This window comes from Acanthochromis polyacanthus, chromosome 12, assembly GCF_021347895.1.
Source record: "Acanthochromis polyacanthus isolate Apoly-LR-REF ecotype Palm Island chromosome 12, KAUST_Apoly_ChrSc, whole genome shotgun sequence".
NCBI lineage: Eukaryota > Metazoa > Chordata > Actinopteri > Pomacentridae > Acanthochromis > Acanthochromis polyacanthus.
In genome coordinates this window covers 9,492,725-9,516,950 of record NC_067124.1, presented here as the reverse complement: position 1 = coordinate 9,516,950, position 24,226 = coordinate 9,492,725, and the positions used below count along the sequence as shown (strand labels likewise).

General features: G+C 42.1%; 1 protein-coding gene across 1 annotated transcript in view; it reads right to left on the bottom strand.

Annotated features, from left to right (window-relative positions):
- Positions 1-24,226, bottom strand: part of ascc3 (activating signal cointegrator 1 complex subunit 3) — a 424,683-nt gene that overhangs the window by 306,190 nt on the left and 94,267 nt on the right. The window contains 3 exon segments of the mRNA XM_051957275.1: positions 5,248-5,373; positions 6,408-6,543; positions 7,126-7,327. Of these exon segments, the coding sequence (XP_051813235.1) occupies positions 5,248-5,373; positions 6,408-6,543; positions 7,126-7,327 (464 nt within the window).

Genomic DNA, 24,226 nt, shown 5'->3' with positions numbered 1-24,226 from the left:
TGCTTAAGTTTGGCAGTGTGCGCCTTAAACGCATCGTTTTCTGTTCTTTCTGGCCCTATGTTCATTATTGTGATATTTCTTACTCTCAGAGTTGACAAACACTCTGCTAATTCATATCTTAATTACTTTTATGACGGGACTCAAATTGTGTACTTGGAATCTTAAGGGAATACATACCCAAGTAAAACGTAGAAAGTTTTAAATTACCTCAAAAAGGAGAACGTACAAATAGCTTTACTGCAAGAAACCATTTAAATGACAGTGAACATTTAAAAACTTCAGCATGTAGGGTTTAGCTGTGGGGTGGCTATTCTTATACAGAAAAATATTCCTTTAAATATTTTGGAATGCATAAAGGATGCATTATGCTGCTATGTTATTTTAAAGTGGATTATTTCAGGGGAGGAAATCGCTATACTTCTTTTGAATGTGGCGGGACTCAGTGCTGTATTTGAAGTCAGATGTATACAGAGTGAACAGGAATGGAGCCAGGACTGTTCCTTGTGGAGCCCCAGTACTACTCATTAATCCTTTAAGCTTCAGTCAATTCCAGCCGTTTTCAGTACAAAAAAATCGCTAATATTCTATTTTAAATAAAAAAAATTACGAAAAATACGGGGAATATTGGACGCGCATCGCGAGGTGCATTTCCTTGAAAACGACAGATTCGGGGATTTTATACCGACTTCAGGACATGTTTTGGACAAAATAGTTTACTGGCTTGTGTCGTCTGGATGTAAAGTTTGGATTATGGCCGTTTTTGTGGAATCTTTTTTCTGTGTGTAATAATGAACCCGGAAATGTGAGTCGCGCTGTGTGCGTTGAAGCCGTGTATAGAGAATGGATGGATGAATATTCGTTTTTGTCGGACAAATGTGTTTTCTCACCCGCTGTGCAATCACATCTGAAAAGTGGTTTATACCGGCGGATTCATGAAAATCTAAGCTTTCCATCGGCGTATAGTGTTTGTATAATCAAGTTTGCAGCCGTCGGACATTTCTTGAAATTCCTATGCAAATTAGTAGGTGTACGCGGCGTGTACACTGAAGTTTAAGGGGTTAAAGCTTGTGTCCGGAGTTTCCGTTTGTTTTCATTTATGTATCATTGTTTAACAAAGCTTAAATGTGTTAGTCTAGTTCGATATAATATAATGTTAGTATGACGCGATATGAAAATTTATTCATGAGCCTCCGCCTTCCTTCTCAGACCCCCATGTTATTCCAAAAAGCGTCGGTCGGCAGCTAGCCAATCAAGTTCGAGCTTCCGCTTTGTCATGCTGTCAATCAACGGTTATGCAGCAGCAAGCACGCCCATGCAGAGGTGGGCGAGCTACGCACTACGCAACCGCGCGCACATTTGTTTTGCTTGTGGAGGAGAGAGCATCAGGGATCAGCAACTTCCAGAAAAGTTACCAATCCCACGGCTTGTCAGGCCAAGAGACTAAAGACGTTTTGTGACTCGGGTGCTCGCGTCGCTCCCCGACCACGGCCTCCATAGCCCGCCTGGCGGCTTCGTTTAGATGCCCGACCTCTGGAGGAAGATGTTGGGGCGTCTGGACATACTCTTCATCAGAGGAGTCATGCAATTCTGAACTCTAGATAGAAATAAATAAACAATGTAACACATATACACGCGTAAATGCACTAAGTTTGATAAACAACGTCATCGAGAGGGATACACGAGTGTAATCACATATTGAAACTTACTCGTTCGTCCTAGCAGATTCATGTTATTTTGGTATTAGGACAAGTTAGACTCAATACAGAATTCTAACGTAATTCCTTTATTATTTACGAAATGTACTAAATGTAGAGAGTGGAAAACAGCAAAACAGGCAAGATGCTGCAGCACTCCGGGCACTCCTCTCAGGTACTGAGCGCGTGCACAAATAAGGGGCGAAATCAGAGGGAGGGTGGGACCAACAGTGTTTTGGGAAACGCTGCGATTCAAACTCCGGACACGAGCTTTATATCCCAGAAACACAGTTGTCCAGCCTGACAAACTGCGGCCTTCCTGTCAGGTAATCTGTGATCCATGAAACACAGGAAGGATCCACTCCCATCTCTGTGAGCTTGTCTTTGAGGATGGTGGTTGGATGGAGTTGAATGCATCTGAAAAATCAAAGAATATGATTCTCACATAAACTCCAGGTTCCTCCAGATGAGACAGGGCACGGTGAAGCATGAAGAGGATGACATCATCCACTCCAATGTGTTCTTTGTAAGCAAACTGCAAGGAATCTAGTTTGTCTTTGACCTCAAGCCTCAGCAGACGTAAAACCAGCCGCTCCAGAGTTTTCATGATGTGTGAGGTCAGAGCAATAGGTCTGTAGTCATTTAGTTCAGCCGGACATTTGATTTTGGTACTGGTACAATAAAGGATGTTTTCCATAGAGCAGGCACCCGCACCAGCTGTCGACTCAGGTTGAAGATCCTGTGGAGAGGTTGACACAGTTGTGCAGCACAGTCTTAAAGCAGCCCTGGACATACACCATCTGGGCCAGCTGCCTTCCCAGAGCAAAGTCTCTGAAGCTCCAACATCACCCCTGTCTCTGTGACAGAGAAGAATACAGGCGCTAGAAGGGAAGTGGTTGCAGCTGTGGAGACGTGTAGGAGACGGAGGAGAAGAAGGAGGAGCTATAGTGGGGATTTCCATATGTTGAGGAGAAGAAGGAGGAGTAGCATTGGAAGTAGGTGTGTCCACAGTGTCAAATCTGTTGAAGAACAAGTTGAGTTCGTCAGCTCTTTCTACATCACCCACTATTGGCTCCCTCCTCTTTTTATTGTTGTGTCCAGAGATGATATTGCTTCCTCTCCACACATCACAGATGTTACTGTGTTGAAAATTCCTCTCTATCTTCTTTTTGTATTCCATCTTTGCCATTTTCAGTCTCCTCTTCAACTCATGTTGCACTTCTTTGAGCCGTTCTTTGTCACCATCTCTAAAAGCTTGTTTTTTCTGGTTGAGGATTGCCTTAATGTCGCTTGTGATCCATGGTTTGTTATTGGGGAAAAGCAAACAGTCTTTGCAGGTATGACTGTGTCTCTACAGAAGCTGATGTATTCAGGTAAACAATCAACCTGTCTGTCAATGTTCATACTGTCCTCATCTGTTTCCAGAAGCACATTCCAGTTTGTTGATTCAAAGCAGTCCCTTAGAGCTTCACTGGCTTGAAGAGTCCATTTTCTGATTTTGACTTTAAAATAACTTTGATTTGAGCGAGTGCGAGTAAATTTTTCATCTACTCGCGCATGTGCGACCAGTAAATTTGCAGATTCTTTTTTTTTTTATTACTATTGAGTATTTTTTGTTGTTTTCAAAATTCTGCTCCACACTTGGTGGACAGTCATGCACAAATGAACTGGTTTAACCAACATGAACTCCAAAAGAAGAAGAAAGGAGATGAACACCAAAGAAGAAGATGGCGGACCAATGTGTGTGAGAGCGGGGGGCGAATGATGGCGAAGCTCCTGGTGCTTCACAAAGCCTTTATTTACGTTCAGCCTTATTTTGAACACAAATTCACCTTTCTGTCCTTCCCTCCTTTCTTGTCCTCATTCCAGCTGCTTCTAAGTTTATACACATCCTTTGCTAGACAGCAACAGCATGGAACCGTTTTCTTTCATCTTTACGTGAATTTTCGGACTTTTCAGCAGCGTCTTCGTCATGTCAAGAAACCTCTTCTTAGCGAAACATTTCCTGTGCTACTGAATTGGTCACAAAATAAAAGCTCGTAGCATTAAAAATACGTCTTCAAAATAACAGTCTGAAGGGAACGGTTATTTTAACACTAGCAAAACAAAGGCTTGCCAAAATCCATGAACTGATCAACAGACCTTTATAAGAGTAATTTACATGTGATTCGGTATAAATACATGACGTGCACATGCATAACACATGACTGTGCTCAGCACAAGGTCTTTTTTATTACATCCGTTGGAAATGATACATCAACTGAGCAGCCTTGGTGGAGTACTGCACTCTCTGAGTGCTTTTCTTGTTATACTGTGTCAAGTGCTGCACAGTAAAATGTGAATTGAAAACATAGTTTCTGCATTTATTGTGCAAGTATTTATCAGCCATCAGGTGAAAATGAGAGGAAATGTGAATATTTATATTGCAAGTCGATTTTGGTGTGTGCCCCTAAAATTTTAAGTTAAGGGCCACTGTGCTCCCAGGAAATAAAGTTAGTCTGGAGCCCTGAAGGCCTTGATGCAGAAATGCGGACACACAGGTTCAAAACTGAGAAGGTTCTGGTGTTCAAGGGTCAGTTTATAACAGCATTCATATAATTAGGGTGATTGGTAATCATGGCTATATTCAGTCTTGTATCAATAATCACAAGATTTTGCATCAGTGACTACACATTTTGACTGATGTCACACTGGGTTTCTGCTTTGGGTCCTATATTTTTGAAGAAGTTTTTCAAAATAATTTGTTTTTGATTGTTAAAAAAATACTCTACTTGTTAGCTTTAAAATTGCAGTTATTTGGAGGTGTTTATATTTTGAATCATTTAACATTCAAGTTATTGTGTAAGGGTGAACTCACTTCTGTTGTATGCAGTACATTAATACTACACCTCTAGCACCAGTTTTAATAAAAGTGAGCTGAATGACTGCATAAAGAAGTTCAATTAATTAGGCAATGTTATTAGCAAGAAAAATAAGATGCTGAAGGACACTGAGGCAAGCCTGGGTGTGTTTCCCAAACCCTGAAATATCTGGGAGCCTCAGCAATGCAGTCTAAAAGATCTCTCTCTACAGCGTGAGATCAGTCAGTCTGTCAATCAGTCAATGTTGGCTGGATATCTTTGTTAATGTAACAAAGGAAGAACATTCCACAGGGGAAACCTAACAAAACTAAAAGAGGTGACAGCTGACTATATGCTTTGACTGACTGCATTTCATTCAGATTCTCAACAACACACATACAAAAAAAAGTTAATAAATAGCCTGAAACAACTGCGAATCATAAAATCTCATGTTGGCTTGCAGTGATCATTCTAACTGTTATAACTTTGGGAATTGTGTCAGGTACTTTATGCTTTGTGAGATAAGTGTTTTTTGTGAGGACGGTGGTTCACACTCAAATCTGAACAAGAAGCTGGGAAAACAACTAGCTTTGGGTTGTTTAAATAATTATCTTGCTTTAACCTTCCAGCCTGAGTAGTAACAACTTATCTATACACAGTGTAGAAACACAGAAAAAAAAAAAACGGGCACAAATGCACACTGTAAGTCCTACCTCATCAAGTTCAGAGATGAAGACAGGCTTCTCTTCAAAGCCAATTGGCATGGGCTCATTTGGCGGGATTTCTACCTCCTCGTACATCTTAATGTTCTCTCTTCGGATTCCCTCTGGTAGAAGCATCTGAATGTCACACACAAAAACAAAGACAAAACCTTAGTCCTCACAAATGATCCCAAAGATTCAAAACTTTCATAGGTAGATTTTAAAACATGGCAATGTGTAAGAATATTCATAAAACCAAATGTAATTTTATGCTTAAACTTGTTTTGACCATGTACAACATTTAAAGCACTGCACGTAATGGCCCAGGAAAACAAAGCAGGAAAACAGAACAGGCCATTATGTACTAAAATCCATGTAAAACACACCATTATTCAAAATCCACCAATGCAACAAATACGGTGTTTGGTCGTTGTTTTTATAATGTGCAGCACATGGGGTGAAAATGAATTGTGATTCATGGTTAGATGTGCTTTTTGTCTGCATTCTGTGGTTTGTGATTTCAATTACTATGACTGTAGAATGCAAATGTGAGTGGTATAGTATGAGGAACATGGGTTCACATAAACAACATACCAAAAAGACACTGTACAAAGCACTTTTTTCGTTTGAAATAACGTAATCAGAATTTACTGGAGTTAGCAAAAAACAAAAAAACAAAAAAAAAAAACATGCTTTCTCATGCATTTGTGTTTCTTTTTTGAAAGCTTCTTTTAAGTAATATGTCTGTAAGCTTCCAATGACTCCTACAACTCTTAATTATCTATGACAGAATCATTGGAAATCATGCATTTTGGTTCTTCCATAGATTTACTGAAGGTCTTCTGAAAATATGACTAAATCTGCTGAGTCAAAAATAGACATATAGCAAATTCAACTATCAGTTTTGGTAGTTTTGAAAGCTGTGTTAATCAGATCTTCTTCTCATGAGTGATTACGATTAACTACAGCCGATGACAATACTCAGTCAATTTCAATAGGGCCCATTTAATACGCTCATCAGACTGAGTCACAAACACCGTCACTACCACAATCATAAAGAAAAGGCAAGCTATCACATGCTGCTGAAAGTCAATTGGTCAGACAATCAAAAGTCAACCAAGCATCACTGGGGGGAAAAAAAGGGTGTTTATGGGTGTTATTCTGAACCTCACCCTGGCTCCTCCAACAAATGCAGGTGTCTTTGTGGCTTCTGCATAGCTGTCGTAGACATTAGGATATCGGATACATTCATATACTCTTTGTCTGCTCAGCACAGGTTCACGTCGTGCAGTCAGTAGGGCCTGCTCTCTGTATTAACACACAAGACACATTTCACATAAAACACTAAAGGCAACTACAGCAAACAAATAGTGTTCTATACAGTGAAACTGAGCATTTAAGATGAATAAGGAAAATTAAAACACCGACGTCATTGTAACATGCCTACAAAGGAAAAAAAATTGGCACGGTAACATATGGACAATCACTTGGATCCATACAGGAACCATCTCCATCGATATTTCTGCTTCAAAAAGAAATAGCACCATTGATGAATGATTCAAATGAAGCAGCAAAGATGTGAGGCATTATGTTCCTTCCTAAAGTGGCTTACCTCTGCACTAATCTTTTCCTTCACACTGTGCTAGATTTGGCCATGCTAAATTTTTAATTAAACAGATCGCTGCTCCTTTTTTTATCCTTAGAAATTAAACTTTTTGAAAAAAAGACACGCTGAGTTATTTTGTCATAAAGCTCCAGCCAAGTAGTCATAAAAAACTGAAAAAATTGTTATTTTTGAGACAGATGCCCGAGATCACAGGTAGAGATGGAAAGAGAGAACCAAAAAATGAGAGAAAAAGGAAGAAGAGAAAGTTTGGAAAGATGATATACCGCTGGGTTCTCATCTCTCTGGGATCAAAGGTCAAGACAGCATCTGAGGAGTCGGCATCATCGGTTCCTTTGGCTCTCTTCTTCTCTTTCTTCTCTTCCCTTCGGTACATTTTCATCATTTGTTTCTCCTGCTCTGACTGGATAGTCACCTGGCACCCATAGGCAGGTTTGGTCACTTCACCACTGATTTTTCGGCTGGCATCTGAAAGAAATACAGGTAAAATGGCATAGACAATAAAACATGACAAAATCAAAGGTTTGCCTGTACTGTTTTAAATCATTTCATTTCTATAAATAGAAGTGTAACGGAGATCAAGACAACATACAGAAAAAACTACTAAAATATAAGTTGCAAAGTAACAAAATTTACTGATATGAAGACAGAAAAACAAACAGACTAGTGTAAATGACATCCACATAAAATAAAATCTTAGCCTTTTCAAGAGTCTTAAGCAATAAATTGTTTTCTTACTGAAAAAAACTATAGACCAAGAAAAGACAGATATTTTGAAAGAATTTACACTGAAGGCCCATTTATCAGTGACAAGACTTAAAATAATTCCATTTCAGCATTAGTTTTCTCTCTTCAGCACTCCAGCTGACAGCATAACAGTGCCAAATTATTAATACATGCTGGATGTAAACGCTCTTACCTTAGCAACCTTGGGACGCATGCATTACTAGTTTGTACATAGATTTTTTTTTCATTTTTTTTACTATGACACCTGTCCATACTTAAAAGGACTAGAGTATAAGTATATGAAATATAACTATAAATATCAGAAGCATTTTGAAGTAACAAAATTGTTTGTGGACATAGAAAAGGACATTATACCAACAAAGGTTAGTAAGAACTGATTAATATTTTATCACTAATCTTGACATCCCACTAACATCAGATGCAGGTGGCATTGCATGGGTTAATGTTCCTCACTGCAGTCTCACTGTTTGAGACACAACAGCTCAATATAAGGCAGAATTGCTCTTGAAAACAGATGAGATCTGATGACTGCACGATGGCCTGGGCTGATTGACTGAATGATTTCTTCTTTATCTCGTCTAGCGGCTCTAACTGCTGCACATCCTCCCTGTCGTTCTAACAGCTCCCCTTTTCCTGTCACTCTTATCCTCCCTCCCATTACCTCTCTAAATCCAACCCCCGTTAACTCTGTCACCCTCTATGCACCAATTCCTCTGTCTAAACCATTTGCCACCCCTTACTTTTGCTCTCTCGAGGAGCTATTGTGTTTTGTGTCTCTAACAGTGATTGCCTCCAAATCCCCAGAATTCTCATTTCCACAAGAGATAATGGTGCTATAATTGCAGTGAAGAGCATCACCATGATAGATCATGTTTGTTTACAAGATGCTTTCAAGGTTTTTTATACAAATTTTAAACTGACGATTTTATAACAATAATAAAAATAAATTTTATTGTAATGCACTTTTTATTTAGCCAAAATCTCAAAGTGCTACACTGAAGATTCAAAAAGGATAAAAACAAAATAATCAACAACAATCATCACAACTTACAGCTATTGGGCAGGTAGCACAGATGAAATAATAGATTTTTTTCTAAATCAATTAGTTAAATTTTTTTGAACAAAATCTACTTATCTGACAGATGTGAAATTGCAACATGCTGATCAAGCAACAGTATGATTATCTAGATTTCTACAACTCGGAGGATTTCCCCTTAAATTGCTTTTCAACACTGAATCACGGTAAATTTTAATTAGGCCTTTTTTGACAAGAATTTATAGAATTCATTTCAAAGTGAAAACCAACTTACAGAAAGTAATGTCTACTAATGACATTTATTAAGTAAACTTATAAAATGTAACATAAGTGAGTGTATAAGTATTCATCCACTTTAAAGTGACTACCAATTCAACACAGGTGTAGGCAACTAGAGCTCGATGTCACACAATTCGTGAAATGGAGATCATGACAGTGTAGTGAACGTGAGTCAAATGATTGTAGAAGCACAACCACATACAGTCGGCAAGAGAACAACGACTCGGAAGGAGCTTTGTTTTCCAGCAAGACGATGACCTGAAACATACAAAGTTAAATGGAAATGGGTGAAAGACAACAAGGTGAATGTTCTCAAGTGGCCACGTCGGAGTTCAGACCTCAACCCTAAGAATTTGTGGCTTGACTTCAAAAGAGTAGTTCCATGTGCAGCCTGAGAAATGTTGAGCAGTTTCTAAAGACAAATAGAGCAGAATTGCAGTGTCCAGATGTGCAAGGCTGATTGAGGCCTATCTGCACATGCTTAATGCTGTAGTTGCAGCCAAAGGTGCATGCACTAAATGCTGATTTCACAGGGATGGCTAGATGGCTAGATAGACGGATAGATAGATCGATATATCGATAGATAGATAAAACCTTTATTAATCCCACAGCGGGGAAATTTACAGTGTACAGTAGCAAATAGAACATTTTGAATAAAAAAAAGTGTGCAGCACACTATGCACACAGTGCATATATATAAATAAATAATCCTCAGAAGAAGAAAAAAAGCAGTATTTACAGCAAAATTTCTATGAAATTGCACAGCATCATTAACCACGCCTGACGTGTACGTCAGCGGGGTTACTGCATTTGCTTCAGTATCTGGCTGGGTAAGTATGCATGTATGTGTGTGTCTGTCCGTTCAGATATCTCTGCAAGTGCTGAAGTCAGGATAACCAAACTCGGCGCTGAAGATCGGTCTAAGGTCCCCTGTTCAGTTGTGGAGTTAGAGGTCAGCAGGTCAAGGTCACAGGGGTCACTTAGCACATTTCTTGCATATTGCATCATTTGCATAGGAAGGGATAGACGTAGGATGATCAAAATTAATACAGAGTGTCATGCATGGGCGTGGTTCTGCCATCAGCTGAGGGCTTGTCTAGTTATTTAAATTTTTTATTGCACAGTTTGTAAGTGGGTGAATGTAGCCGCAAGGGGACACAAGCCAGTGTCTTATTGTGCCGCTCCCAAGCCCGGATAAATACAGAAGGTTGTGACAGGAAGAGCATCCGACGCAAAACTTTGGCCAAATCAAACATGTGAATCAAATGTATGACTTCCATACCGGATCGGTCAAGGCCCGGGTTAACAACGACCGCCATCGGTGCTGTCGACCTACAGGGTGCCGGTGGAAAATGGACAACTGTTGGTCGAAGAACGAGGGGAGGAAGGTGTGTTCGTAAGAAGAGAGAGAAGAGGAACACCAAGAGTCTAGGACTGAGAGTAGGGACTTTGAATGTTGGAACTATGACAGGAAAAGGTAGAGAGCTGGTTGACATGATGCAGAGGAGGAAGGTGGACATACTGTGTGTCCAGGAGACCAGGTGGAAAGGTAGTAAAGCTAGAAGTTTAAGAGCAGGGTTCAAGTTGTTCCATCATGGTGTAGATAGGAAGAGAAATGGAGTAGGAGTTATCTTGAAGGAGGAGTTTGTTAGGAATGTCCTGGAGGTAAAAAGAGTGTCAGATCGAGTGATGAGCCTGAAGCTAGAAATCGAAGGTGTGATGTTCAATGTTGTTAGTGGGTATGCTCCACAGGTGGGATGTGAGCTTTAGGAGAAGGAGAAATTCTGGTTGGACCTTGATGAAGTGATGCAGAGTATCCCTCGAAGTGAGAGAGTTGTCACTGGTGCAGACTTCAATGGACATGTTGGTGCAGGAAACAGAGATGATGAGGAGGTCATGGGCAGGTTTGGTATCCAGGAGAGGAACACAGAACGACACATGGTGGTTGACTTTGCAAAAAGGATGGAAATGGCTGTAGAGAATACTTTCTTCCAGAAGAGGCAGGAACATAGGGAGACCTATAAGAGTGGAGGTAGGAGCACAGAGGTAGACTACATCTTGTGTAGACGGTGTAATCTGAAGGAGATCAGTGACTGCAAAGTAGTGGTAGATGAGAGTGTAGCCAGACAGCATAGGATGGTGGTGTGTAGGATGACCCTGGTGGTGAAGAAGATGAAGAGGGCAAAGGCAGAGCAGAGGACCAAATGGCGGAAGCTGAAAAAGGAAGAGTGTTGTATGACTTTCAGAAAGAGTTGAGACAGGCTTTGGATGGTCAGGAGGTGCTTCCAGATGACTGGACAACTACAGCAAATGTGATCAGGGAGACAGGTTGGAGAGTACTTGGTGTGTCATCTGGAAGGAAAGGAGATAAGGAGACTTGGTGGTGGAATGAGGAGGTGCAGGAGTGGATCCAGAGAAAGAGGTTAGCTAAGAAGGAGCGGGACACTGAGAGGACTGAAGAGAGTAGACAGAGTACAGGGAGATGCAACGTAAGGTGAAAGTAGAGGTGGCAAAGGCCAAACAAGGGGCTTACGATGACTTGTATGCTAGATTAGACAGTAAGGAGGGAGAGACTGATCTGTACAGGTTGGCAAGGCAGAGAGACAGAGATGGGAAGGACGTGCAGCAGGTTAGGGTGATAAAGGATAAGGATGGAAGTGTGTTGACAGGTGCCAATAGTGTGATGGAAAGATGGAAAGAGTACTTTGAAGAGTTGATGAATGAGGAAAATGAGAGAGAAGGAAGAGCAGAATAGGCGACTGTTGTAGACCAGGAAGTAGCAAAGATTAGTAAGGATGAAGTGAGGAGGGCATTGAAGAGGATGGAGAGTGGAAAGGCACTTGGCCCTGATGATATACCTGTGGAGATATGGAAGTGTCTCGGAGAGGTAGCAGTAGAGTTTCTGACTGGGTTGTTCAACAGGATCTTCGATAGTGAGAAGATGCTCGAGGAATGGAGAAGAAGTGTGCTGGTGCCCATCTTTAAGAACAAGGGAGATGTGCAGAGTTGTGGCAACTACAGAGGAATAAAGCTGATGAGCCACACGATGAAGCTATGGGAAAGAGTAGTTGAAGCTAGGCTAAGGGCAGAGGTGAACATTTGTGAGCAGCAGTATGGTTTCATGCCAAGAAAGAGTACAACAGATGCAATATTTGCTTTGAGGATGTTGATAGAGAAGGTCAGAAGGAGATGCATCGTGTCTTTGTAGATCTGGAGAAAGCTTAGGACAGTGTGCCCAGAGAGGAACTGTGGTTTTGTATGAGGAAGTCTGGAGTGGCAGAGAAGTATGTAAGACTGGTGCAGGACATGTATGAGGACTGCAAGACAGTGGTGAGGTGTGCTGTAGGTGTGACAGAGGAGTTCAAGGTGGAGGTGGGACTACATCAGGGATCAGCTCTGAGCCCCTTGTTTGCTATGGTGATGGACAGGACAGACGAGGTTAGACAGGAGTCTCCACGGACTATGATGTTTGCAGATGACATTGTGATCTGTAGTGAGAGCAGGGAACAGGTGGAGGAGAAGCTAGAAGCATGGAGGTTTGCCCTGGAAAGGAGAGGAATGAAGGTTAGCCGCAGCAAGACGGAGTATCTGTGTGTGAATGAGAGGGACCCAAGTGGAAGAGTGAGGTTACAGGGAGAAGAGATCAAGAAGGTGGAGGATTTTAAGTACTTAGGGTCAACAGTACAGAGCAATGGAGAGTGTGGAAAAGAGGTGAAGAAGTGTGTACAGGCAGGCTGTAAAGGCTGGAAAAAAGTGGCAGGTGTGATGTGTGATAGAAGAGTTTCAGCTAAAATGAAAGGAAAGGTTTACAACACTGTGGTGAGACCAGCCATGTTGTTTGGTCTGGAGACAGTGTCCCTGAGGAAAGACAGGAGGCAGAGCTGGAGGTAGCAGAACTGAAGATGTTGAGGTTCTCTTTGGGAGTGACCAGGATGGATAGGATCAGGAATGAGTACATCAGAGGGACAGCACGTTAGAGGCTTTGGAGATAAAGTCAGAGAGGCCAGACTGAGATGGTTCGGACATGTCCAGAGGAGAGAGAGTGAATATATTGGTAGAAGGATGCTGAGTTTCCCACTGCCAGGCAGGAGGCCTAGAGGAAAACCAAAGAGGAGGTTTATGGATGTGGTTAAAGAGGACATGAAGGTAGTTGGTGTGAGAGAAGAGGATGCAGAAGACAGGGTTAGATGGAGGCAATTGATTCGCTGTGGCGAACCCTGAAGGGAAAAGCCAAAAGGAAAAGAAGAAGAAGTTTGCAAGTGGGTGAACAGAACTACTGGGAGCAGGCTTGATTGTAAAGTCTGACTGCATCAGGAAGGAAGGACCTGTGGTATATCTCCCTTAGACACTGGGGGTGAAGCAGTCTGTCACTGAAGGAGCTGCTCAGTGATCTTACTGTTTCCTGCAGGGGGTGGGAGGTGTCCTCCATAAGAGACAACAGCTTTGTCATCATCCTCCTGTCCCCCACCACCTCCACAGGATCAAGGGGGTCGCCCAGGACAGAACTGGCTTTCTTTAAGGCCCGGTCACATCGCCCGAACTTTGCTGGAGCATTCCTTGAACGGGGGGGGGGGGGGGGGGGGGGGGAAGAGAGATTTCGACAACGCTCATCACCGCGCACAAAATGGGGAAAAACATCGAAAACACGGGAGTTGGGTTTGCGGTGCACCGCTGAAGCCGGCGTTGCTTTAGCGGTAGCGAGCGTTGGTTTAGCGGTGTTCTGCGCTGACAAATCTTTCTGCGGGCCCACCTCTCTGTGGCAGCTTGTGGCAGCTTCTCTTCTCCTGTTTTGAGGTGCTTGGTCACGGCTTCTCTCCACTGTGACCGATCAGCTGCAAGATTTTCCCAGGTCTCTGTGTCAATATCCACAGCCTTCATGTCACGCTTTACAACATAACGGTATCACAGCTGTGGGCGTCCAGTGCGTCTACTTCCAGTGGCCAGCTCACCATACAGTAAGTCTTTGGGGATGCGGCCGTCTGGCATGCGGTGAACGTGGCCTAGCCAGCGGAGTCTGCGTTGCCCGAGTAAGGTGAACATGCTAGGCAGACCCGCACAAGACAAGACCTCTGAATTTGGGACTTTGTCTTGCCACGAAATTCCCAGATGCGGCGGAGGCTTCCCATGTGGAAGGTGTTCAGGCGTCTTTCTTGTCTGGCGTATGTCGTCCAAGTCTTGCTAACGTATAGCAGTGTACTGACACAGGCATTGTACACTGCCATCTTGGTCTTCACTGTGAGCATGGGGTTGGACCACACACGTGTAGTGAGGCGTGCAAGTGTGGTAGCTGCCTTTCCAATTCTCTTGTCAAGCTCCACGTCCAAGGATCGGTTGTCGGTGACAGTGGAACCTAGGTACGTGAAATGATGGACCACATCAAGCTCGTAATCATCGATGGTAATGATCAGTGGTGTTTCTGTTCCTTGTCCCAGGACGTTAGTCTTTTTAAGGCTGATGGTAAGCCCAGTGTCTTTACAGGCCTGGGAGAAATGAGCTATCAGTGACTGAAGTTCTTGCTGAGTGTGGGATCCTACTGCTGCGTCATCAGCAAACAGCATGTCTCTTATCAGGGCTTCATGCACTTTGGTCTTGGCTCGGAGGCGAGCAAGATTGAAAAGCCTGCCATCTGATCTTGTATGCAGGTAAATCCCTTCTTTTGATGTGCCAAATGCATGTTTTAGAAGCAAGGCAAAGAAGATTCCAAAAAGGGTTGGGGCAAGTACGCAGCCCTGTTTGATGCCGCTGCTGATGTTGAATGGCTCAGAGGTGCTACCGTTGAACTGCACAGTCCCCTGCATGTTGTTGTGGAAAGACTCAATCAGGCTGTGTAGTTAAGGAGGGCAGCCAATTTTAGGTAGAATTTTGAAGAGACCTTGTCTGTTCAGCAGGCACCAGTCCACAAAGTCCCGGTTAAGTTCTCTGTACTCCTCCTCATCTCCGTCTGTGATGAGGCTGACGATGGCAGAGTCGTCAGAGAACTTCTGAAGATGGCAGTTTGTGGTGTGATGGGAGAAGTCTTGCAGTGTAGAGGATGAAAAGAAAGGGGGCAAGGACAGTTCCCTGTGGGGCCCCTGTACTGCACACCACAGTCCCCCAGAAGTGCAGGCTTGATGGTGTTGAAGGCACTGGAGAAATAAAACATCATTCTTACAGTGCTCTTCATCTTCTCCAGGTGAGAGAGGCATCTGTGCAGGAGGTAGATCACTGCATTATCAACCCCGATGCCGGGCTGGTAGGCAAACTGCAGCGGGTCCAATGATGAGCTTATCAGGGGTCGCAGATGACAAAGGACCAACCTCTCCAGGGTCTTCATCGGGTGGGATGTTAGTGCCACCAGCCTGAAGTGGTTGAGGTCCTTGGGGTGCGATATCTTCGGCACCGGTACCAAGCAGGATGTCTTCCACAGCTGTGGTACTCTCCCCAGCTTCAGGCTTAAGTTGAAAATATGTTCCACAATCCTGCTCAGCTGATCTGCGCAGGACTTGAGGAGCCTGGAGCTGATGCCATCAGGACCTGTAGCATTCCTGATCTTCAGCCTGCTCAGTTCTCTCTTTAACTGGGATGTTGATAGGGACAAGTTGGGGCAGGGGGGCTGTGTGCCGGTTGTGAGTGTGGGACCCTGTGGAGGAGGGGAGGTCTAATGGTAGGAGAACTGTGGTGGAGCTGTAAGGAGGGGGAATACAGTAGGGGTGGTACAGTCAGCAGGGGGTGCAGACAGATGCAGTGGTGGCTGCTGCAGGGTGGACTGGTCCAGGGGAGGGGTGGCTCACTGTTCAAACCTGTTAAAGAAGGTGTTCAGATCATTCATCCACTCCTGATCCTGTCTCAGTTCAGTCTTGGGATCTTTGTGGTCAGAGATGGTTTTCAGGCCCCTCCAGACCCCGCTGACATTGTTCTGCAGCAGCTGATCCTCCATCCTCTTCCTGTAGCTGCATTTTCCCTCTCTAATCTTCCTCCTTAGTTCTCTCTGTGCAGATCTCATCTCCTCCTTGTCTCCTGACCGAAAAGCCCCTCGTTTGTTCTTCAGGAGAGCCTTTATATCAGGAGCAATCTGGGGTTTGCTGTTGGCGAAACAGCATACAGTCCTGGTGGGCACAGTGTAACCCACACAGAAGTTAATGTAGTCCATGATGCAGTGAGTGAGGTTGTCGATGTCCTCCCCATGATCTCACAGAACATTTCCCACATAGTCGTGTCGAAACAGTCCTTGAGAGCCTCCTCAGCTTCCTCAGACCATCTCTTGACCATGCAAGTGACAGCTGGCTGTCTGTGTACCAGAGGTTTGTATACAGGAAGGAGGTGAACCAGGTTATGGTCAGATTTACCAAGTGGTGGGAGAGGAGATGATGTATATGCCTCCTCTGTGTTGGCATAAAAAAGGTCCAGTATTTTATTGTCTCTGGTGTGGCAGGTGATATACTGTGTGAAAGTGGGTAGTGTGGACAATGGAGAGGCATGGTTAAAGTCCCCAGTAATAAGGAAGAGGGCCTGTGGGTGCTGTGTCTGCAGCTTGCTTGCTACTGAGTGTAGGACATCACAAGCAGAATTAGCGTTAGCAGAGGGAGGAACATACAAAGCTATCGCGATAACATGCGAGAATTCCTCGGCAGGTAGTATGGTCTCATGCTAACAGTTCGATGTCCTTGCTGCAAACTTTTTCCTTGATAGTGATGTGCCCAGGGTTACACCATCTATCATTAACAAACACAGCCAGTCCCCCTCCTTTCCTCTTACCGCTCTCCTTCATCCGGTCTGCCCGCAGCAACTGAAAGGCGTCCAATGCAGCAGCTAGAGTCCGCTGTTACCTCTGTTAGCCAGGTCTCCGTGATTAGCATGATGCTTCACTGCCAGTATTCCCGCTGGTGTTGTGTTAGCGCCGTAAGTTCATCCATCTTGTTGCCGATAGATCTTACGTTCCCGGTGATGACTGAGGGGAGGACGGTTTTGTACCATCTCCTCCTGTTGTGGCGTTCTGCCCCTGCACGGTTTAACCTTCTCCTCCTCTTAAGTTCACGGGGGACATCAGGCCTCTCACCGGTTAGCCTTGCAGTGCTACAGAGGGCTAACAGCTGGTCTCGAGTGTAAAAAACGGGGTCACCGCTGCACGCTGGATCTGCGATCACCAATGTGGAAAGTAGATTCAAAAACAGAAGAAAAATCTAAGCAAACTGCGCTAATTCTGTGTCCATTATTGACACTGATTACTAGTGCAACTTCTGAAAAAGAAAAAAGAAGAGAAAGCAAGAGGAAAAGAAAGTAAACAGAAAAAGATTACTCGACGAGCGAGAGCGGCTGTAACTAGCTGCCACTAGAGCGGCGCCATTTTGGGTGAACAGTTAACAGTTATGCAATCACTTATTTATATTTTTAACTAATTGGCATTACTTTGTATAAGTCTGTTTTCACTTGGACATGAAAGAATGTGTGTGTTTTTGTTTTTTTGGAAAGTCATATCAAAAAAGAATTCAATGTTCTGATCGGAAATGGGGGCTGCACAGTAGCGTAGTGGTTAGCACTTTCACCTTGCAGCAAGAAGATCCTTGGTTCACGTGCCGGCTTTCCCGGGATCATTCTGCATGGAGTTTGCAAGTTCTCCCTGCGCATACGAGGGTTTTCTCCGGGCACTCTGGCTTCCTCCCACAGTCCAAAAATATGCTGAGGTTAATTGATTACTCTAAATTGCCCGTAGGTGTGAATACAAGAGTGACTGACTGTCTGTATATGAAGAGTTCATTTGCAAAAACAGCTAACTCCGTTTTCAGAAAACTTTTTTTTTTATTGTTTACTTGAGAAAATAAAAACAACACTACTAATTTATTTTTTCTCTATTTTGTCATGTATTTCTCTACTGAGTCAAATCCACTCAACTTCAGTTTGATTGATATTATCTCAAGTAAACAATAAAAAAAAGTTTTCTGTAAATTTATCAAAACGGAGTTATCTGTTTTTGCAAATGAACTCTTCATATGTAACCCTGTGGCAGACTGGCGACCTGTCCAGGGTGTCCCCTGCCTTCGCCCGAGTGCATGCTTTAATCTCCTCTCGTTTAGACTATTGTAATGCCCTACTCTCTGGTCTTCCCAAAAAGAGTATTATAAATCTACAGTTACTGCAAAACGCAGCTGCACGTGTGCTGACAAGGACCAGAGGGCGGGAACACATTACACCAGTTTTAAAGTTGCTGCATTGGCTCCCTTTCTGCTTCAGGATCGATTTTAAGGTTCTTTTATTAGTTTTTAAATGCCTTAACGGCCTTGCGCCTTCTTATTTGTCCGATCTCCTTTTGACATACCAACCCTCGCGGACCCCGAGGTCCTCTGGAGCGGCCTTTTAATTATACCACAAGCCAGAACTAAAACCCATGGCGAGGTGGCATTTAGCCACTATGGCCCCTGCCTCTGGAACAGCCTGCCAGAGAACCTCAGGACTGCAGAGACTGTTGATGTTTTTAAAAGAAGGTTAAAGACTCACCTTTTCAATCAGGCTTTTAACTGAACTTTTAGGCCTTCTTATGTTCTGATCATTACTTATCTTATGTATTTGATTGTTTTCACTTTCCATGCTTTACTTATTTATATATTTACTTATTTATTTACTTGTTTATTCAATTTTATTTTATTTCTTTTAACTCCAGTGTTTCCTCAGGGGGGTCCTCCACACTGGGGACTGTGTCTGACTTTTGCAGACGCAATTATTGTGTTTTCTGTTATTTTGAAAGTATTAATGATGGAAGTAAAATTAAAGTTTTTTTGGCATATTATAAGAATGTCTTATCTGTAATTTGATGCCTTTTGGAGATTCTTCCATCTTTCCTTGGCTTCTTTATGCACATTAATACAATTTTTTTACTTGGGGTACCCAAACTTTCGATCCCCACCATATTAACTATAACATTGGAAAATGCAGAAGTCAACTAGTGAGATTTTCTGAACTGTATGTAGTTTTATGTAAGACAAAATTAACGTATAGAATACTTTTAAATAGGGCTGCGACAACGAATCGATAAAATCGATAATCGATTATTAAAAGTGTTGGCAACGAATTTCATTATCGATTCGTTGTGTCGCGTGATTCACACTTCACTCGCAATGTCGCGGAGCCGTCTACGACCACCTACAGAGCGAGTTGAACAGAGCGAGGTGAGGCAGAGTGGAGGCTGTATTTTCAAAGGAAGAGTAAATCCAACAAATGAAACAGGACTGACAGAGAAAACAGTTTCACAAAACAAACAAACATCTGCATGTCCTCTACATGCGATTTTCCTGCACGGCAACGCATGCATTTGAAAATCACACGGATGGCAGACAGTTACTAGCGTGCCACTACGTGGTCACGTGACCGCGCTTTCAGCTTGACAGTCCGAAACAAGCTTGAGTCGGATAAACACAGTGGCTTGGCGGCAAACTTTCCCTATTACTTCGAAAGCACTTAAGTGAAAAGTATTTCTGAAAGCATTTGAGGATGAAATAAGTTGCAGCAGCTGAATCTGTCCTTGTTTTAGTTCACCGACATCTAGTTTAGATGTCTGAGGACAGTAGAAGTCAAGTCTACTTTATGCAAATGGGCAGGTAAACACACCGGACACGCATCTTGAGTCACTTTAAAGTGAGGAAACGTAATGTCAGTATTTCTGTTAGCTCGCCTGATGCTAGCTTTTGCTTGTTAGCTGATTAATGACAGTGTGTGTGAGAGAGATACTTTTTATTTTGCTTTAATCAGTTAAAGCAGGGTTTGAAAATGCATTATAAATAAACGTAACTTGCACACAATGGTGGTAATAATTTAAAGATTGAGGCTCAAGTTTTAAATTTTCTGACAAAGCCTGAGTGAAGACACTGGTCTCTGTTGGAGTGAGGCAGGATGAATTGCATTGACAGGCTTCATGATGAGAAAGACATGTCCACCACAGCAAGCAGCTGTCTGAGAGCATCCTCAACATGACCGTCACTGACATGAGGCCTCTGTTGATGGTTGAAGACAAAGGCTTCACTACAACGCTCTTATTTTCTCTGTCAGTCCAAATCTTCTATTTCTGAATAAAGAAGCGAAAATTAAGTGTTTTTTTAATCCGATTCATCGAAAAAATAATCGACCGATTAATTGATTACTAAAATAATCGTTAGTTGTAGCCCTACTTTTTAATATGACATACTGGTTTATAAAAATAAATCAAAGTTTTATAACTGATAGAACAAGCTTTGACAAGATGTACCAAAAAAACAAAAATGTTGCAAGATAGCTTAATCTAAGTAGAACAAACTTATGGAGTTTCAAAATGTCTTTATTTTCAAGTTTAAGTAAATTAATTTTAGAAATTGTTGCTATTTATCATTTCATTTTGTTGTGTGCTTTCTGCTCTCTTACCTTTAATAAGGAATAACAATTAAATAAAAGAAGAAGAAGGTGGAGTTTTAAAAGCTGGAGATCATCAGCTCCTCAGTGTACACACACAATATAAAAAAAAAACTATTCACTTTTAATAGGTGATCTGAAACCAATTTCCTAATTTACATTTAGCTGTGAATTGCTTCCTCAAAAAAATAATCACAGACTCTTAAAAGCAGACAAAACAACCAAAATTAACAATAGTCACATTTTGGAAGCTCGGATCAGAAAACATCAGTCATTTTTGCAATATTTCATGCTGAGATATTGTTTTGAAACTATTTGCAGATAAATTTTCTGTCAGTTGATTAATCAATTCATTATGTAATTGGTAAACCTGCTTTACTTTACTCACTTTCTTAAATCTCATGAAATGTACTGAAGGGAAGGAAAAAAGCTTTCGGAAAACAGGTGAAAAAAATAATAACCTTGCTATGTTCTCTCTACACAGGAAAATGTGTATGTATCAACAACATGAGGTTAAAATCAGTTTATCGAAAGGGGTATATTAAAAATATATTCCAGTATGTGAATGTAATTGTATTATCACCTCTAATATACCCTGATTAATCAAGCATCTGTCAAAACATTTTCTAATGTATGTATGTCCACACTGTGTAATTAATTGTACATTCCACACAGCAGTTCCTCTATTAGGTACTGAAATGGGAAGAGGAGCTACCAAGAGAATTGGTTCTTTGATAAACATGCAAGTGAAAAGCAGCAAACTGCAATTTGAAAGCTAATCAGCAAGAGACAGGCATTCTCACTAAATCCCACTCTTCCCGATGGCATGCAAAGAGTGGAAAATTTAATCAGCCTTTTTTAACCCCTCCTGCCTTCACCCTCAGTCAAGGCAACTCTAAGCTCAAAAGCTGTCTGGCAAGTGATATTTTTTTTTATGCTGATCAAGAGTTCTTCGCAAAAGGAATAACATCAGCTGAGGTTTGAGATATTATATGGGAGTGACAACAATTACAGCTCGTTTTCTTTGGTATAATACATTGTAACAATTTTTAAAATGTTATTTTAAACATTGTTTAAAATAACATTTTAAACAAGATCACAAGTTATGTAAGACCACAAAAAAAATAAAAATTGTTTGAGGATGTGCAGTGATGTTAGCTCGTTACTTTTTCACTGCAGAGAAATCAGGAGAACAAGCCACCTATGTATGGCCAGTTCAAAAATCAAGCAATGCATATTTATTTCACTGATATACAGTACTCACATTAACTTAGGGATATTGTGAGGTCCTCAGTGGAATTCATACATAAGGTGTTTGTTTCACTTCAGTGATTTTGGGGATAGGGAGGGAATTGTATTAGGGTGCTAGACACACCTCATTTTGTGTTTTCCACGTCATGGTCTCACTGTGTACAGGGCGCCTTACATATCGGGGCCAATACACAAAATACAAAAAGACAACCTTTTTCAATGTGGCATCAATTTCAACATTCTGGGGGTATAATAAGCTGGTATTGTCAGTAAGTCATTCCCAGTTCATCATTCACGCAGCCATGAACACACGACGTCACTTAACAGACGAGCAGCGCCACCTGACCATAGCGCGCCTTCAGGTCAGTAACAGGCAGTCAGATGTTGCTGGTGAACTTGGTGTGTCTCAAAGTGTCATTAGAAGACTTGCAGCAAGACACTGAACTACTGACAGTGTCCGTGACAGACCCAGGAGTGGAGCCCCACGAGTGATGGACCGCAGTGATGACCAGTAACTAAGGACCTATGCACTCAGACACCGTTATGCAACTGCTACACAGCTGCAGGCCTGTTTACAAGAAGTGAGGGGTACTAGGGTTTCCAGATAAACCATTCGCAACCAACTCCACCGCTTTGGCTTGAATGCCAGACGAGCGTTGCAGGTGACTCCACTGACACCAAGACACCACCGTGACTGCAGTAGGCACAAGACCATGTGGCCTGGACAATGCAGCAGTGGTCTACTGTCCTGTTCACTGATGAGTGTTGGGTCACCTTGCACAGAAATTATGATTGACAGCATTGCTGGAGAAGGCAAAATGAGTGATACGTCGAGGTCAACATGGTCCCCAGGGTTGGCTTTGATGGAGTGAGGTGCAACAGTCTGGGCAGGCATGACCAGTCAGCGCAAAACAGATGTGGTGATTGAAAATGGCTCAGTCACTGCATGTTCTTACCTCAGAGACATCATAGAACCCATTATAATCCCCCACTTCCGCTAGCACACCCCCAACTTTCTGTTCATGAATGATAATGCTCCACCACATGGTGAGAGAATTGTGACAAGCTTGACTTCAGGAAGTCGGAGTGCCTCATATGGTATGGCCAGCAATGTCCCCTGATCTGAATCCCATAGAGCACATCTAGGACCAGCTGAAGCAGCGACTGGATGCTTATACACCCACGTGACCTGGCAGAACTGCATGTAGCACTTGTGGAGGAGTGAAACGCATTGCCTCAGAACAACAGCTGTCATTTCGCAAATGGTGGAAACACCCGCTACTGACTTTGTTAATTTTGGTTATTTGGGGCTATCTTTGTTATTGTCTAAATTGTTGGGGTAATAAATATTGCACTAATGAAAATGGTGCTTCTTCTCATTCATTAATAGTAATATCAAAAGGAACTATAACTTATTTCATTAAAATTCTGACCAAATAGGAAAAGCACTCATGTAAATAACAACATCCCTAAATTATTGAGAGTACTGTACACCAACCAAATCTTTGCTGATGCGAATCAGAATTATTGGATTTCATGAGAATGTATCAAGCCTTGGCCACTGTGGAAAAAAAAAAAAAACATATGGATGTTGACAATCTCAACTCTATAAACAACAAATAATAACCATGATAGTCTGCAGCTTCTCTTTAAATACAAAGTTAAGTTAGCATGCAAGGTCAGATGTTTTACTGACAACATTTGATTAAGCATTTTAGGTATATTATGGGTCATTCCAGGTGAAATGACCAGATATTCCTTGGGGGTGTTGCTGCACCATCTTCAAATTAATCCTAAATTTGCATGCCATTAGATAGTCACAAAAGTACTTTCTATGCAAAATTGTAAGCCTGTAGCTCAAATAGTTTCTGAGTTGTGGGGGTCTGAAATTTTCAGAATTTGGGCTATATAAAGCCTCGCCAGCGTTTTTTGCATCTTTAAGTGGTTATTTCTCAGCCTCTAGACATACCAGAGAGCTGTAAGTTGGTAAACAATGCCTCTGCATGTAGCTAGTGCCCCACAAACATCCCCAGGTGTTTCCCTACACTCTGCAGGCCGTGGGGGCTTGCTAAAAATGCTAAAAATTAAGAGATACCTACTCACGAGTGGGGTTTGGGACCTTCAAAGTACTAGAAATACTGCACAGAAGTGTTCTAACACCCCTGGGTTCCATTATACACAAACTTGTGTGATAACTTAGCAAACTGGAGCTTTCTAGGTACCTCAGTTTGGAAAATATGAGCTCCCAAAGTTGGACGAGATTTTTAATTGGCTATTTTGGGGGGCAAAAATCTCAGTGTGGGACAGGTACCAGAGACCCCAAATTTTTCTACAAGACAGTTCCATCCATCTTCTATCACTGTACAAAAAAGCAGCAGGGTTATATTTGTAGTTACTGAGATATTCTTACTCAAAATGGCATGGGTGATGTCAAAATCGTTTTTTGCCTTTTAGTACTTTTAATTGGGATACAAGTATTAGTAGTCATTCCAATGGTAGTATTATGTATGTTTTGTTCTTTTTGAAATGTTAGTTGTTAAAGGTGACTACCTTTAAAAAGTGTAATGGTATAACTTAGGTATACTTAAGTTATAACTTAAGTATAGGTTCTTTTGCTTGTAACATGACATTGTACAATTAAATTTAATCTGTTTAATCCCACTGCACTGATACTGTAAAATTCAGCATTATTGTTATTTTTA